Below are 18,349 nucleotides of genomic sequence, written 5' to 3'. Positions count from 1 at the left end.
GGCCTGTTCATCTGACTGGGAAGAAAGATGTTTTCAGAAGTGTAAATAATGGCATTTTTACAAATTCTTCAGATTGCATTGTTTGATGTTGAGGCCTTTTCATGATCCTTTTTTTTTAATACTCCCCTATGCAGGTTGATCCAAATAGCATTGCTGCCAGAGATGGCCGGATCCGAGAAGGAGACCGTATTTTGCAAGTATGTGGCTAAAAACTCCCTCCTCCACCCCCACCTGAGCTTCCTTCTGATAAGCAGTACAGTGCAATTTTCTCTGTGGATTCTTGATGAGAGATGATAATTTTCTTCGTAATTCTGATGTGTAGAAAATCCACGTCTGTCTCTTTCTTAGCACAATGGCAGGGAATTAGAATGCGCGTATTGAAAAAAAATGAAAATGACAAACGTGCTCTGCCTCATGGCCTCATATCCTGTGTCTTTTTTGCCATATTTATGAGAAATCTTATTTTTCTCTTGTTCATCTCAATGTCATTTTCCATAATGACAACCATTAGTATGGGTGAGAGAATCTTGCTGATTATTCTTTGATAGCATACATTTGGGTAAAACTTAGAGTAATATTGAGCATAGATAAGAAGCTTCTGAGATTAAGACTCGAAAAGCCATTCTGAAGGCGAGATTACCTGATGTCTACTCTTTTCTGTCTCTGCTGCTTTATAACTGAATCATTCTGATTTCACTGATGATCCACCAGTCAGTCAATTTCTCTTTTTATTATTGGTTTCTGACGATCTAGTGGGATTTACGTGGGACTACAGTCCAGACTGCAGGGTGCTAATTATAGAGTGTGCTATTCTGCCATTCTTTCACTGCCCCAATAAATTCTACTGGTGCAAACTAAAAGGTACCTAGTCTCAGAGAGGTAGCCGTGTTAGTCTATATCCCCACATCACAAAACAAGCAGTTGTGTAGACTTCCCAACAAAATTTCTGTTGACAGAGTGCAGCCACGCACAACAGCCAATATGAAGAGCTCTCTGCTTTGTCGACAGAGCAGCCAGACTGCCCGGCTGCTCTCTGGATAACAGAGGCACCCAGAAGCACAGGAGCCAGGGCTGCCCATTGTTCTGGACACCCCGTCTGTTGAGAGAAGGCCCCTCAGAGAGTCCACACAGCGTTTTTGTCAACAGAATCTGTCAATGGCAACGTTATGCCTCATGGCTGAGAGGCAGAACGCTGCTGGCAAAAGTGCTGAGTTTTAGCAACTTGACAACATGCATTTTGACTACGTCTACACTAGAGCGCTACTTTGAAGTAGCGTATTCCGAAGTATCAACATCGAAATACACTACTTTGACATGTAGCATCTACATACCTGCTGTGCCCAGTGCTGTCGATGTTCAACATTGAAGTAGTGATGCAACACATCAAAAGGGGCTGTCCCAGACGTGGAAAGGGAGCATCTACACACACAAGCAGCCCCTTTCAAAAGCCCAGGACACCTCATCCCCCGACGGCCATCTTTGACACCATGGCCGAGGAGCCCAAGCAGGACGTGGAGCTGGAGTCGGGAGCAGAGCCCAGCCGTGCACCCCCAGGGCCAGAGCCGGGACCATCCGTGCTACCATCCAAGTGGTCCAGCGAGGAGAGGGAGCTGTTGCTGGACCTCCCCTCCAACAGCTCCAGCCGGGCATCTGCCTGATGGCCCTGAGCTCCCAGTAATAGAGGCAAGCAGAGGGGGCAGCTCCTGACCAGCTGGCAAAGTCCCGTGCCCGGGCATAACCCTGCCAGAGCTCCTTGACCTTGCTGTGGACATGGTCACGAGTGCAGGCAGGGTAACTCTGGGTGGTCAGTCCCTCACCCAGCCGGGTGAACTCATCCGTGTTCTGCCACTTGCTCCCCATTATGTGGAGCACCTCCTCCTCACCCCAGAGTCCCAGCAGGTTGTGGAGCTTGGTGTCAGTCAGGAGGGGCCCCACTTTCTGCCCTGCTGGCTGGAGGCCTGGGAGCCCTGGGGCTGCTCAGGGGGCTTGCTGGTTGCCATCATCTGCCTGTGGGCCGTGCAGGAGCACGGTGTGGCGCAGCTGCTGCCTGCATGGTCTCAGCTTCCTGCTACAGGGTTTCTGGGTCCGTGCGGCTTTACAAGCCACTGCGTGCAGAGATCATAGAGCCCCACAGGGGCTGGACAGCACGTCTCTGCCTAACGGCTGATTGCCACCATGGCAGACCCCGCTATTTCAAAGTAGGGAGATGTGGATCGTCTGCACATGTCCTACTTCAACGTTAGACATCGAAGTAGGGCGATGTTCCCATCTTTTCATAGGGATAGCGGTTTCAACATCTCCATGCCTAACGTTGATTTCAACTTAGAGTAGCGTGCAGCGTGTGTAGATGTGGCACTCGCTATTTCAAAGTTGTGCCTTCTACTTTGACATTGCGCTCTAGTGTAGACGCACCTTTTGTGTGTGGACATTCCATCAGTTTTGTTGACAAAACGGGGTTTTGTTGGCAAAACTCACCAGGGTAACTGTAGCCTCAGTTATCAGTTGTTCTCCAGGTCACCTAATAAATAATATTGTTAGTCTTTAAGGTGCTACAAGACTGCTTTTTTGTTTGTTTTGTAAAAGGTATTTAGTTCATGTTAACATAGTTCAAAAATGAGTTACCTTTTTGTTCTCACCAAGAGAGTCTACAAGGAGCAGTTAAGGCACAATTACCTGAGGTTTTTGCAGTTCAGAGATGCAGCAAGGACTGTCACTCTTGTGTGGGTCTTCATAGTCACAGTAGACACTGTAAATGAAGTCCTCAATTGAAACTATAAAGGGCGTGATCCATAGTCTATACAGACTGAAGGATGCTTACGTTGCAGTTCAGACCTCTGTACGCCAGACTGCGGCTTCATGTAGACAAAACTTGAGATTGTGCTGCCTGTCCAGACTTCAGTGTGTTTTTCAAATAAAGCACAGTGCCTGTCCAAAGGCATCACTATCAGTTGCCTTCAACAACAAAAGGGAATGAAAGTGGGTGATTAGTGTCAGTTCTCTACATATTTATCTAGTAAGGCTCTGCCATGAAATAATGCTATTTACAAGTAGAATGCTGTATACATTTACCTCTTTTGCTTGTGCCCTTCTGGTAATCTCTGGAAATGACAAGTTGTTACTTCACAAACTGCTCTTTAACTGGTTGTCAGTAATTTAACCACATGAGCAGTGTTCCCTGTAAGGTGTGCACTTGTGTGGTCAGTCAAGAGAGATTTAACTGCCGCTCAGCTGATTAGCAGAGTGCCAGCAGCTAGGTTGTTTATTTCTAATGATGGTACATATTTGCATGTGCCTTGGTGCACATAGAAGAATTATTCTGCGTATGTATGGAAAAGTTTAGAGAGAACACTCTGGCATTTAATTTCAAAAAGGGGAATTACACTAAAATGAGGAAGCTAGTTAAACAGAAACTAAAAGGTAGAGTAATTAAACTAAAATCCCTGGAAGCTGCATGGAAACTGTTTAAAGACACCATACTAGAGGCCCAACTTAAATGTATACCCCAAATAAAAAAACACAGTAAGAGACCTAACAAAGAATCACCATGGCTAAACAGCCATGTTAAAAAGGCAGTGAGAGAGAAAATGGCAGCTTTTAAAAAGTGGAAGTCAAATCCTAGTGAGGAAAATAGAAAGGAACATAAACACTCCCAAATTAAGTGTCATAATGTAGTAAGAAAAGCCAAAAAAGATTTTGAGGAACAGCTAGCCAAAAATTCAAAAAACGATAGTAAAATGATTTTTAAATACATTAGAAGCAGGAAGCCCGCTAAAAAAGCAGTGGGGCCCTTGGACGATAAAGATATAAAAGGAGCGATCAAAGAAGACAGTACCATTGCGGAGCGATTAAATGATTTCTTTGCTTCAGTCTTCACGGCTGAGGATGTTACAGAGGTTCCTAAATTTGAGCCAGCCTTTTTAGGTGACAAATCTGAGGAACTCACTCAGATTGAAGTGACATTAGAGGAGGTTTTGGAGTTAATTGATAAGCTGAATAGTAACAAGTCTCCAGGACCAGACGGCATTCACCCAAGGGTTCTGAAAGAACTCAAATGTGAAATTGCGGAGTTATTAACAGTGGTTTGTAACCTATTCTTTAAATCCACTTTGGTACCAAATGACTGGAAGATGGCCAATATAACACCAATATTTAAAAAAGGCTCTAGAGGAGAACCTGGCAATTATAGACCGATAAGTTTAACATCAGTACCAGGCAAATTAGTAGAAACACTAGTAAAGAATAAAATTGCAAGGCACGTAGAAGAGCACGAATTGTTGGGCAAAAGTCAGCATGGTTTCTGCAGAGGGAAGTCGTGTCTAACTAATCTATTAGAATTCTTTGAAGGGGTTAATAAACATGCGGACAAGGGGCACCCAGTGGACATAATATACCTAGATTTCCAGAAAGCCTTTGACACGGTCCCACACCAAAGGCTTTTATGTAAATTAGGCGGTCATGGGATAGGAGGAAAGATCCTTTCATGGATCGGGAATTGGTTAAAAGACAGAAAACAAAGGGTGGGAATAAATGGTAAATTTTCACAATGGAGGAGGGTAACTAGTGGTGTTCCCCAGGGGTCAGTCCTGGGACCGATCCTGTTCAACTTGTTCATCAATGATCTAGAAAATGAGGTAAGCAGTGAGGTGGCCAAGTTTACAGATGACACCAAGTTGTTCAGGACAGTCAAAACCAAAAGGGATTGTGAAGAACTACAAAAAGATCTCAGCAAACTGAGTGATTGGGCAGCAAAATGGCAAATGAAATTTAATGTGGGTAAGTGTAAGGTAATGCATGTTGGAAAAAATAACCCAAATTACACGTACTACATGATGGGGTCAAATTTAGCTACGACAGATCAGGAAAGGGATCTTGGAGTTATAGTGGATAGTTCTCTGAAGACATCCACGCAGTGTGCAGCGGCAGTTAGTAAGGCAAATAGGATGTTAGGAATTATTAAAAAAGGGATCGATAATAAGACAAAAGATATCATACTTCCCCTATATAAAACTATGGTACGCCCACATCTTGAGTACTGCGTGCAGATGTGGTCTCCTCACCTCAAACAAGATATATTGGCATTAGAAAAGGTTCAGAAAAGGGCGACTAAGATGATTAGGGGCTTGGAACGGGTCCCATATGGGGAGAGGCTAGAGAGACTGGGACTTTTCAGTTTGGAAAAGAGGCGATTGAAGGGCGATATGATAGAGGTATATAAAATCATGAATGGTGTGGAGAAAGTGAATATAGAAAAATTATTTACCTTTTCCCATAATACAAGAACTAGGGGACACCAAATGAAATTGATGGGTAGTAGGTTCAAAACTAATAAAAGGAAATTTTTCTTCACACAGCGCACAGTCAACCTGTGGAACTCCTTGCCCGAGGAGGCTGTGAAGGCCAGGACTCTATTAGGGTTTAAAAAAGAGCTTGATAAATTTTTGCAGGTTAGGTCCATAAATGGCTATTAGCCAGGGATAAAGTATGGTGCCCTAGCCTTCAGAACAAGTGCAGGAGATGGATGGCAGGAGATAAATCACTTGATCATTGTCTTCTGTTCTCCTTCTCTGGGGCACCTGGCATTGGCCACCGTCGGCAGATGGAATGCTGGGCTGGATGGACCTTTGGTCTGACCCAGTATGGCCGTTCTTATGTTCTTATGTAACATTGCATATGAGTCTTCTGAATGTTTCAGAATTAATCTGATTCCCTCCCTTCCGTCTTTTCAGGAAGCATCTTTTCTTAAAACCAAATTATATTTCTAACACCAGTATCATCTTTGGGAATCAAACTGATCTCCAGAGCACAAAAGGCTCTACAAGTGGCCTTTATTTCAAAAAGGAAATGATAAGTTATATATTTTAATGTCAGGGCTCATGTAGTAACTCTTATTATATTTTCTTGGTAGTCCAGAACATAAACAATCTACCAGTACTATAACTGCTCCCAAAAATGTTTGTATCCAAGTGCAAAAGGACAATACTTCTTTAGTTTGGTGGAATTAAGGAAAAATGTGATTACGAATTGAAACGCAAATGAACTAGCTTCTACAATCAGTACTCCAAGAACATTGACCAACATAAATAGATGATGTTTCCTTCTTTTAATCTAGAACTTTACATTTTGTATGAATTCTTGTAGGTTTTTCAACAAGGCAAAAACTCTGTGGACTCACATCTTTGAGGCATCATAATGTATTTTGGTAGATGACGGAATGAATCTATGTCCTTTTCATTTCTTTTTAACATTTCTGGCTGAATTGTAGTGCCAGGCACAATATAGGAAGATAGCTAATAGATGTTCACTTGAGACCATAAAACTCAATCCACTAGTGAGTGAAAACTCCAAAGTTAAGTGAAGACTGTAGGTAATTCTTCTGCATTTTTGTAGACTAAAGCATTTCTTGAATGTCAGGATTGATGTACAGCCAGAAGTTAGATCATTAAGATTAACACCTGGTAAATTATGTGGGGTTTTCTTTCATAGCCGAAGGCACACTGACCCTCCATCCACTCTTATGGATGAGATAACTCAGAGAAATAGAAGATGACAATATCATTACACAGGGATTATATTCAGGTCTGGAAAACACAGTGTTCGGGGGTGCTTAGTTTTATATTTTGCACAGTAATACAGCAGCTTTCCTCATGTTTTTGTGGATAATTCAAATACTAGCATAATACCTGCGCTCCTGTCTGCAGTGTTCCCTGTAACCTGTGTGCTTGTGAGGCTGCGCAGGAGAGATTCAAATGCCATCCAGCTGATCTGCAGAGCTCCCACGTCTATTTTTTTTTTCTACTGGTTGTGCACATTCACACATGTCTAGATGCACAAAAAGATATTCCACACATGGATGGAAAAGATTAGAGGAACATTGTCTGTCTCCTATTTGGTGTTCTTAAATAGCTGAAAATAGTCTGTTTACCTCACGCAGCATACACTGTGAAATAAAGGGAAAAAGATGGTACAAGGAAGGTCCTGATACGTCTTGGTTAAGTCTCATCAAACTTTGCATAAATGAGGGCCTCATAAGTACTTAAGTGGTGTCAGAAAATGGGTCTATTTGGAATCACTGCACCTTCTAGAACAGCAATGTACAGCCAAGACTAGTGAGTGGGCTGCATGTGTGGCCCGTCTTCCTCTCAGTGGGCCACGTGATTGGCAGTGGTAGGCAACCTGTAGCCAAAGGCCCACTGGGGTTCCACCTGAGGCCTGTGCACCCCTCTCTGCTTCCTCTTGTGCACTGGGCCACTTCTTACTGCTCCCCTCCCTCCCAGCATTTTCAGAGCGCCTTGAATCAGCTGTTTCAAGGTCCATCCCCACTCTTCCCGCTCCCTCCCAGAGCTTGAACAGCCACGAGCAGCTGATTCATGGAACAAGGCATGTGGGGGAGGGAGGTAGACAGCAGGTGTGTGGACTACAAGTGGAACCCCAGTGGACCGCCAGTTGCCCGCCACTGTTCTAGAATGTAATGATCTGTCCTGTGCCACTAAACCAATCAGTTCAAGATGCAAGCTGAGACCCTCTGTGCCAGATCCTCAGCAGATATAACCTGGAATTGGTGAATAGAGCTGTACCAATTTACACTAGCTAAGGGATCTGGTTCTTGGTCTCTGTACATGGCTGCATATTGATGAAGATAGCTGTGTACAAGTCTTCTGCGGTCCTCACTTTGCTCCCGCCACATCTCCATGAAAGTATCCCTGAGGCTGGGTCTACACTTACCTTGTATATGGACGGCTGCTACACAATTTTAGGTACACCAGTTGCATACCACAAGTTGATTTTGCAGCTGTCAATATTCATCCCTGTCCTCGCTGCAGAATGACGGCGGGAGCACTCCTGCTGTTGGCATTCCTTAATCCTTGTGGCTCACAAGGAGTTCCGGGGTCTACATTAACACCTGAACATGTACGAAATGGCACCCCAGAAGACTGAACCTACGCGTTCAATCTTCCGTGGCAAGTGTAGACCCAGCCTAAGAATTTGGTGATGACCAAGCAACAATCAGAGCGTTCTTGTGTTATTATTTATCTTAATTAAAACTGGATTTTCAAAGCAATGCATTCTGGCTGTGTACGTGCATGCTTGCTTTGTATTTGTCCATTGTCAAGTTCCTGCTACTAGTTTTGAAACTGAACCCCTGCAAAAGCGGGTGGATTAACCAGGATGGATATGGGAAAAGCTTTTTATTCCACAAAACTAATTCAGATTCTTTGCCCACAGTTCTGCCCCTAGTGCTTTTCATGTGGATTAAGTATTTTTGATGCTGCAGTTTGGCACAGTGAGGAAAATCCATTTCTTGTGCAGTGAAACAAAAAAAAAAGTGGTATTTTTAGGGAAAAATGGTTTCTGCTTGAGACTTTATTTTTCTTAAGCTGCATTGTTGGATGGTGTCGAAGGGGCCTGTAAAGTGGTATAGTTATTAGTGTGATTATTTTTAACACAAAGGCAGAACCATGGAAAGAAGTTGGGGGAAAACATTTTTTTTACAGATGATTCATTTTTTATTTTGATTATCCCAACGGGGATGTTTTGTGTGGTTCTGGATCCTGAGTCACGCACACAGATATAAAATGATTAAATGAAACAGCAATCAGCAGTGGTCTGTAAGTAGTGCCTGGTGAGAGATAATACTGTAGCCCTCTAATTGGCTCTCTACAAGCATACAGTATGACTGATTTCAGCTGTAGTATTACCAGTCTTGCTTCCACCAGCACTATTATCTCAGAATGACACTTCCATTACTCTGAATGGAGAAAGATGAACGTCACCTGTCAGGGTCTGGTTAATTGTGTTGCTAGATGTATGTTGCTAGGGCGCAGGTTGGACATTTATGAACATAACTGCTTCCTCTGATGTCCGCCATCCTTCAACGATCGATACAGCTCTTACAGTAAGCGCATAATTGAGTGAAGGCACTTACCACTGAGGGACTGAAGATGAGCCCATTGTGTGAGTTTCTTTGTCCATACATTTACCACAAATGAGCTGATATTTGCCCTTTATTGTGTGTTGCTTTGTGGAAATGGAAACTAATGTGCCACTTTCATTTGTTTTCTAGATAAATGGCCAAGATGTCCAGAATCGGGAGGAGGCCGTGGCATTGCTCTCCAGTGATGAATGCAAGAAAATTGTGTTGCTGGTTGCAAGACCAGAGATGCAGGTTAGAATAAATAGGTGCCCTGAGCCAGGAGCTGGGTTATAGCGTTCACTCACTGTTATCCATAACACTGAAAGAGTGGATTGCAGCAGTTCATGAAAAATATATAATTAAAGATCATTGCCAATCTCTAGTCTCAGAAGAAAATAACATTAAATTACTAGGAGTTTGTTTACCCTCGTACCAGCGAAAAAGATCCTATACAAGTAAATACAGTATGCATTAATATAAATACAGTTGATTATCTAGTACTAATGTGATTCTTAACTAAATATGAAGTGGAACTTTAAGTATACACTGGTTAATGATTCCTACTGATTTCTGGGACTGAATTCACACACGTCCATGGTTTGCACCTGCTTATGGGAGGATTGAAGGGGGCTCTGAGTGAAGATTATTTTTTTCAACGTTGCAGTAAATTCTCCAGTTAGCTCTTGATAATTAGCATTTGATTACATTTGATCAGCAAACCTACTCCTGGATCTTCCCTTTTAAAGGAAGCTGGTCACATGAGGTTTCTCATCAAGTACAGATTATTTAACAGGAAACCGATATTTTTGCCACACAATTTTAAAATATGCTTCCAGTATTTAAACAAAACTGATGCTTTGCAAAGAATATTTTTATATCTTTACAGAGGAGATTCAGGCTAATAATCAGGCTGAAATTTAGGTAGCTAGTTATAGCTCTTCTTGGTTTACAGAACGTTCAGAAGCTTTTAAAAGATTTGTGTGAAATTTCTAACTAACCTTGTTTAAAAATTTAATTTCAGTGTTGCTCTCACAATATCATGGGTCCACTTGCCAAACCCAATTGCAGGATAGAAACCCAGCACAAGGTCTGATCTTGCCATCATCAGAGTTTGTCTGCACAGGAATGTTATGTCAGTACAAGCCAAGCTGCGAATGTAAACAGATGTAGTTATACCAATATAACTTCTCATGTGGGTACTCCTATTCCAATGTATGAGGGCTGGTTTTCTGTTTAGCATATGTCACAGTGGAAAGGGTTTTAAGTAAATCTGGAAAAAAAATCTTATTCCAGAATAAGTTTGTCTGCAAGGGAGTTATACTGGTACAATACATCTATTTAACTATGCCAGTATACTTGTAATTATGCTAGTATAACTGGTAAGACTTTCATGTATAGACAAGCCCTCACTAAAGGAAAATACTCACTGGAGGAAGAAGGGCAGGATCAAATCCTAATCTTTGAAGCTTTCTTTTAGAAAGAACTTGGTAATGGGAGTTTTTCCAGGGACTGGATGCTGGGTATATCCAATAACTAACAAGATAAGCTTCTGTGACTAGTAAATACTAATTATTAATTAATATTACAAATTGAGTGTAGGAGAGAAATGCCTAAAAAGTATAAGCAGGTGTGTGTGCTCACGCCTGCACACACCTGAGTGTACATGGGCACTGGGATGAGTATTTATAATTTTAAGAACCATTAGAATTGCCAGTGGGGATCAGACTACTCCAATGCTTCATCTAGTGCAGTTTCCTATCTGTAATGCTGATCAGGACCAGATGTTTGAGAAGAAGGTTTAAAAATCCTCCTAAGGACAACTGCTGGATTATTTACCCACGAGGGAAATTTCTTCCTAATTCCAAACAGCTAGTAGTTTGCTTGTGCTGTGAAACCCGGGAGCTCTTATTCTTTATGAGGTCAAAGGGTTATCTATATATAACAAATCAAAGCATTCAAAAATCATGAATGAAACCTCGGGTGCATCTACACTAGGAACTAACTTCGAAGTTAACTTTGAAATTATTCACTTTATCGAAGTAGTCAGCAGAGAGCCTACGCACATTTTCCCTTACTTCGAAGTTAACTTCGGAGCCCAACTTTGAAGTCCTTATTCCATTCCTGGGAATGGAGTAGTGCCCTGCTTTGAAATTTAACTGTTGAGTATAGACACAACTTCCAAGTTGCTGACTTCGAAGTAAGCAGTTTCAAAGTTATTTTTGTAGTGTAGACACCGCCCTCATCATTGATTTTTAAGCAGCTACCGAAAAGTGCCACCTAACTTCAATTGGTGTTTTATACCCTCTGTTTGTTGCTGTGGCTGGTTTGTGGAGGCTTTCTTTGTTAATGAAATAAATGTCTCAAAGGTCCTTTGGCTTTGATAGAGTTGTCCCTGCGTATACCACAAAAGAACTTAGTTCCATGTTGCATCATTGAATAGAACATTTCTAGCTTTTGTGATGTCCATAAAATTTTACAGGCAACATGGTATTTTCTCATACTCTAAGTGGTTCTTAAACTTTTGAGACCATGGAACACCAAACAATAATGTTTTTATGTTGAACACTTAGGAAAGTTTTCTTTAAAAAATTGTTGTCAGACCCAAAAAAAAACGAAACAAAACCAAAATAAAACAAACAGCAACATATACAGCACAGCCAAAATAAGCGATTTAATTGGGTGGCTTATTAATGAAGAAGTAAAATGTATCTGGCTTTAATAACAGATAAGATATGCACCATCAGTGTATTTTTCCAAATACTCACAGGACACCTGCACGTAGTGCAAGGAACACCAGTGTTCCACAGAACATAGTTTAAGAAGGACTGCTCTAGAGTAGCATTTGTTATATTTTAACTTCTGCCTTTCCCCAGTTCTCTGTCAGCTTCCTTATCTGTTTCTGGTTTCTGCCCCAAAATACAACCATTAGCAACACTACAGTAAGGTCTCAGAGTACGCGAACTCAGAGTGCGCGACCCCACTCTTACGTATCTTGACATTGACTCCACCCCCCAGCCTGGTTTAAACCACCTGAAAGCGGCTCTGGATCAAGCCACCCCTGCCACCCGACGCGGTTCCAGCCCAACCCCCCTGCTGGCTCACAAGCCACCCTCCCCCACCCCGTGTGGCTCTGGTGCGACCCCCCTGCCGTCTCACAAGCTGCCCACCCTGCACGGCTCCAGTGAGATCTCCTCTGCCAGCTCACAAGCTGCGAGCTCACAAGCTGCGAGCTCACCCACCTGCCCCGCACAGCTCTGGTACTATCTCCCCTTCTGGCTCACAAGCTGCCCACCCCGTGTGGCTCTTGTGTGACTCCCCCCCGCCAGCTCACAAGCAGCCCACCCCACGTGGCTCCGGTGCAACCTGCCCCCCTGCAGGCTCACCAGCTGCCCATCCGCCTGCCCTCCCCCGCCGCGCATGGCTCCGTTGTGACCCCCCTGCTGGCTTACAAGCTGCCCGCCCCGTCCCCCCGCATGTCTCCAGTGCAAGCCCACCTGCCAGCTCACCACCCAGGCACGGCTCTGGTTCCGACTCAACTCTCTGCCTCCGCAGCCCAGCTCACCACCTGTGCTCAACTCCACCACTCACCCACCAGCAGCCCTAACCCATGCCAGGCTTAGCCCACCCCCAGCCTCCCACAGCCCCAACCCACCTCCAGGCTTAACCCTCCCCAGCTGCCCCCCCACCACCCCAGGGCTTACCTTTCTGCTGCTTCCCCGGCTGCAAAACATGTGTTCTGCTGGGGAAAAAGCCAGACCCCAACTTCCACGAAATCCGGGTTGACGCGAGGGTGCGTGGAAGGGAACCATCGCGTTCTCTGAGACCTTACTGTACTTCACTCCCCTTCTAGTCATAATCCCTTCCTTTTTTACACCAGCATGCCACCTGCAAATGGAAGAGAAACAAATGGATACATACTGTTGACACAGACACAGGTGTAATATTGAGTGTGTTTACAGCCACATCATGTGAACTGGACTGAAAAAGTAGACCTCTCTCTTCCTTTTTTTTTATAATACTGACTTCAACAAATATGAAAGTAATGTTTAAATCTCTAAAAAACAGTCAGTTCAAAGATAAAGCCAAAGAACAAAAAAGCTTAGTCATGGCATGAGTAAGTCTTCCAGCACTGCCCCTTTTTTGTTTGTTTGTTTGTTTCCAGGAGTTTATTTAAATAAGCAGTAAGAAAAATGTGATGGAAACCTAGAGTGAAGGTGCTGTTAAGGTTCAGGCACTGGGACACAGCCCTGGGGTAAATCTTGTTAAAGGAAAGAGCTATTGTTTCATGGACCTATTAATGTCACTGCAGGTCTTTTAACATTGGGTAATGAACATGACAGCTCCAGGATTATGGGGTGTAGCTTTCATACATTTTGGAAGGAAATAATGCTCTGTCCTGTGCAATCTCCCTTCATTATGAGAAAAAAACACTTACACTGTTTCAGAATAGGCCTACAAGTCAGTGGTTTTATTGTTTTGACATTCTTTTTGAAATCCTGAAGAGAATCATTATGATAAAAAGAGCAAATCTGACATTGTAATTTAGGTTCACCCTATTTTAGCATCTCCACTTACATAATGCAGTGTACTAATCTATTCTTTTGCAGCTGGAAGAGGGGTGGCTGGACGATGAAAGGAATGAATTCTTAGAGGAGTTAAACTTGGAAATGTTGGAAGAACAGCATAATGAAGCAATGCAGTTCACAGCCAATGAGGTGGAGCAGGTAGGATTGACACTAAATATATCATTGTAAAATTTGCTAGGTGTACTTTTTTTATTAAGAGAGAATGAAATATGTCAAAAAAATGACCCAAAGGCTTTAATAGCACTTTGTCTTGAGGATGTTGTGAACTACAATCAATTCTGGATGAGGAAACATTTCAGAAATAAATATTTTGGCCAGATGTGACAGGATGAACTTTTAGAAGAATTTTAGCATTTTCTCTGAGCTCTCAGCAAAATATTGTTACCCCTTTTTATACATGGTCTGATGTATTTTCATTGCCTCTTGATTTGGAGTGATGTATTTCACCACAACATATCAGGTGATTGAACTTCTATATATTTTTGTGTGAAGTATGCAATACCAGTATGAAGGATAAATCTTTCTTTAAGTCTTCAGCACAAGTGAGAAAGAACCCCTAAAATTACAGCAGATAGAGATGTCATCTACTCAGAGACTTTTGATGACACTATCATGAATACAGCTTTCTCTTGGTGATGGGTTTCATTCTGAATTTAATATATTCTGACACATTTTACATTTTTACTTGTCTATTTCTATTTTTATTGGACCAACGGTTGCTGTCATTTTCTACTAACAACTGAACAAAATGGACACCTTGAGAGGTTCATGACCCTAAAGAAGAAATGATGCAGCGTGTAGGGTACATTTAATTGTTCCATGTCTTCCAAGATAGAAGAAAAACAGCAAATATTGATAAAGTGGTCTCTTGCATTTTTCCTCTCTCATTGGTGTACTGTACCTTTTTCTCCCTTTAGTATTACTAGCCATTATGTTCAATTGTATAATTAAAATAGAAACCGCATTTGGCTGGTTCTGGATGCACTTAGGCACACAGTGAGTATCCTATATAAATTGCATTTTGGATGATAGCATTATAAGAGAAATAGGGGGAAAGCCTTTAGTATACCCAATTAAGAAAACACACACACACACACACACACACACACACACACACACACACACACACACACACGGGATTCACCCCTTCATGGCAGTGTCTAACGCTCTTTACATCAAAGCACACAATAAATCAATCAGGTACAATGAGTAGAGGGTGAATTCAAAAGTAACTGCAAAAATTCTTGACATCCTGCCCATGGCCATCACACAGCTAGGAAACAAAAAGCCTTCCAATGGCTAGGTTAGGGAGAAGTCTGTTCAAGTAGCCTGAACAAGTCCTAGAGTTCAGCTATCAATCTTCCAATGAGATATGCTAAGAGCAGGCGATGGGAGAGTTGGCAGGGGCTATGGAAGAATAGGCTAGCCACTGTATTGTCTTCAGCTGTCCAGGGCAGCGTGCACAGAGATGGCTGGTATGCCAAACCCAGTCCTCCTGCAAATAGTCCTCCTTATACCTTACATCGCACTAAATACTGTTCAGGTGGTCTGCCTCATATAAGTTTTGACATTATGTAGGCATTGCTGCTTGCTCCAGGCTTGAAAAGAACTCAGCTCCAATAGCCATGGCCATATTCCAGAGCCAAAAGCAGCATTCCACTAGGTGCTCATTTTCTTCAGCACTGCAGTGTTGGCTCTGTTGGAAAAAGGGGATATTTGTTTTCTGAGTCTGGGCAATGTTTCAGGACAAAGGAGTGCTATACTTCATCCACTTGTTTTCTCTCTCCTTGAGGAACTTTGTGTGATCTGTGGAGATGACAGCATGATGCTCAGGGATCTATAAAAGCCATAACCATGTAAAGATTACAGCCAGGTGGGAATTTTCCTCAGCAACTGTTTCCGACAGAAAAGATGAAAACTTTTTCTTTTCCTTCAGGAAAACTGTAACGACAGCTCTCCAGCTGCCCACTGGCAAGGCTTTTATCAATTTCCACCTGCAGGGAAAAAGTGAAGTGCAAGAGTCTTCCAGATAAACAGTCAGCAAATTGGAAAATGGAAATCCCTTTCTGTGAAAAAAAATATGGTTTTTCCATTTTGTGCTGAAACAAGATGATTTTTTCTAAAATGTGAATTTTTTTTCATTTTCCAGCAAACTCTTGAAGAAATGCGCTTTATTCCTCACTTTTATTCATTCTTGTATGTTAAATGAGCTGTTTCAGAAGCACTGGACTGAAAAAAATAGTTTGAGGGTCTGTATTTTATACTAATTTGGGTTCTCTTATTTTCTTAGCCAAAAAAGCATGAGGAGGAGGATGGCACAACGGACACTGCAACCTCGTCATCCAACAACCATGAGAAGGACAGCGGAGTGGGGCCTACAGATGAGAGTCTGCGTAATGACGAGAGCTCAGAGCAGGAGAATGCACCTGATGAGCAGAACAAAATGACCCGGCAGAGCACGCGGGAGCTGGGGCAGAGCCAGGACACCTTAGGAAGCTTTGAACTCCAGTGCAATGAAAGCTTTGTGTCTGGGGAATACATTGAATCAGATTTCACTGGAAACCAAGATGAGGAGTGTGAAAGGTTTCGGCAGCTGCTGGAGCTCAAGTGCAAGATTCGAAACCATGGAGAGTACGACCTATATTACTCTAGTAGTACAATAGAGTGTAACAGACGGGAGCAAGAGGGCGTGGAGCATGAGCTACAGTTACTCAATGAGGAACTGAGAAATATTGAACTTGAGTGTCAGACCATCATGCAGGCTCACAGGCTTCAAAAGGTGAAGGATCAATATGGAGACATTTGGGCACTACATGGTGGAGGATTCCGAAATTATAACACCAGCATCGATGTACAAAGAGGTAAACTGGATGATATCATAGAGCACCCAGAGAAATCTGACAAAGATAGCTCCAGTGCTTACAACACAGCAGAAAGCTGCAGGAGCACTCCGCTCACTGTAGAGCAGTCCCCTGATAGCTCGCTCCAGAGAATGATCAGCATCACCAACAGGAAAAACCTGAGAAGCACAATTGCAGCTAATCAGATTTCTTCTGGAAAGAGTGGTCAGGCAGCAACCCCATCCAAAACCGAAGCCACAGAGCAAAATAGCACTGTTGAAGAGAAGGAACCCAGTTCAGAAAGTAGCAAATTCACTGAGCAGGAGAAGCAAAGCACTGAACACATTCCTTACCTATCTCCGTATCATAGCTCTTCATACAGGTATGGGAATATACCTGCTCATGCAAAGCATTACCAAAGCTACATGCAGCTGATCCAACAGAAATCGGCAGTGGAGTATGCCCAAAGTCAGCTCAGTCTAGTGAGCATGTGCAAAGAGTCACAGAAGTGTACAGAGCCCAAAATGGAATGGAAAGTGAAAATAAGGAGTGATGGAACGAGATATATCACTAAGAGGCCAGTAAGAGATAGACTCCTGAAGGAACGTGCCTTAAAGATTAAAGAGGAGCGCAGTGGGATGACAACAGATGATGATACAATGAGTGAAATGAAGATGGGTCGTTACTGGAGCAAAGAGGAGCGGAAACAGCATTTGGTTCGAGCCAAGGAGCAGAGGCGGCGGCGAGAGTTCATGATGCGGAGCAGATTGGAGTGTCTTAAGGAAAGTCCACAGAGTGGCAGTGAAGGCAAAAAAGAAATTAACATTCTTGAACTCAGTCACAAAAAGATGATGAAAAAAAGAAACAAGAAAATCTTGGACAGCTGGATGACAATCCAAGAACTGATGACACATGGTGCCAAGTCTCCCGATGGGACAAGAGTGCACAATGCCTTTTTATCAGTTACTACTGTATGAACATGGCTGTTTCAAAGAGCATACTACCAGTTTAGGTAGAGTACGATTGCCTCGTTCAAGGTGGCATTTTTATATATTTTGGGACTGTTTATAGTTTGACCTTTTTTGTAAGCAAAATTACTTAATTTTTCTGTTGTTTTTCATATAATGATACCTTCTTTAGCTGGCAATCTTTCTTTACTTTGCAGTATAGACATAATACTCATTTCTAAAAAAAAAAAGAAAAAAGAAAAAGAAAATAAAAAGGTGGAGGAGCCAATTAATTTCTTACCCTAATGTATGTATTGTAAGTTAAGATCTGGATTTATTTCTCTAGTTTTCAGTTTTCTACTTTAATAACAATACAATGCCAAAACAAAATGCTTTAGACTGTATCCTTACTTACTGGCGTAAGAAGCAGCTAATCTTTTACATCTTATTTTGCATCTTTTTAATAAGTCATGTGCCACACATCTCGTTGTACAGATAAGATTGACCATTTTTCCAACAGCCCATTGTACAGTACATTTAACCTGTTAATTGCAATTGTGTTTGTCCAAGTAAAGTGTAAGTGGGCAATTCTCTCATGGTATATAGTGGCATTGGTCATGTAGCTAGCTAAGATGTGGTAATTGTGAAGATCAAAGAGGAATAAATTATTGCTTATCTTTAACAAAAATTATCAAGAGTTCTTTGATTTTAATGGGTCGCTTGGTTATAGAATGAATTATTTCCGCATATGCGATTTTTGAAGGATATGTGAGGATTTCAAGGACACAGGGCACAATTGGTTTTGACATTTCCTGTAGATTAGACAAATTCCCTTCTGACTTTATTCCATTATAAAAAATGTTAAATGGACCTTATCCTGCATTTCTTATTGATACAGAAGTCAGAATAATTTTACCTGAGTGAGAACACATAGGAGAGGGCCCATATTTTGCTGTTTTCTCTGACTTGTTATTTATATTAATTTTAGTTACTTTTCCAACACTGTCTTCGACTGCATTTGTTGCTTTAGAAACAAATATATATTTGGCCTGTCCCCAAGAAAGC

The 18,349-nt window shown here is 42.2% G+C and overlaps 1 protein-coding gene across 2 annotated transcripts in view; it reads left to right on the top strand.

Moving 5' to 3' along the window:
- Positions 1 to 17,864, top strand: part of PDZRN4 (PDZ domain containing ring finger 4) — a 442,005-nt gene extending 424,141 nt beyond the window's left edge. For both annotated transcript variants that reach the window (XM_074984079.1, XM_074984078.1), the window contains exons 7-10: positions 135 to 197; positions 9,062 to 9,163; positions 13,519 to 13,635; positions 15,788 to 17,864. In XM_074984079.1, the coding sequence (XP_074840180.1) occupies positions 135 to 197; positions 9,062 to 9,163; positions 13,519 to 13,635; positions 15,788 to 17,314 (1,809 nt within the window). In that variant the 3' untranslated portion in view covers positions 17,315 to 17,864. The remainder of the gene's footprint in view (positions 1 to 134; positions 198 to 9,061; positions 9,164 to 13,518; positions 13,636 to 15,787) is intronic.
- Positions 17,865 to 18,349: the final 485 nt, after the last annotated feature.

This window comes from Carettochelys insculpta, chromosome 1 (assembly GCF_033958435.1).
Source record: "Carettochelys insculpta isolate YL-2023 chromosome 1, ASM3395843v1, whole genome shotgun sequence".
NCBI classification, from domain to species: domain Eukaryota; kingdom Metazoa; phylum Chordata; order Testudines; family Carettochelyidae; genus Carettochelys; species Carettochelys insculpta.
The sequence above is the reverse complement of the archived record's forward strand: the minus strand, read 5'-3'. Positions and strand labels throughout refer to the sequence as shown.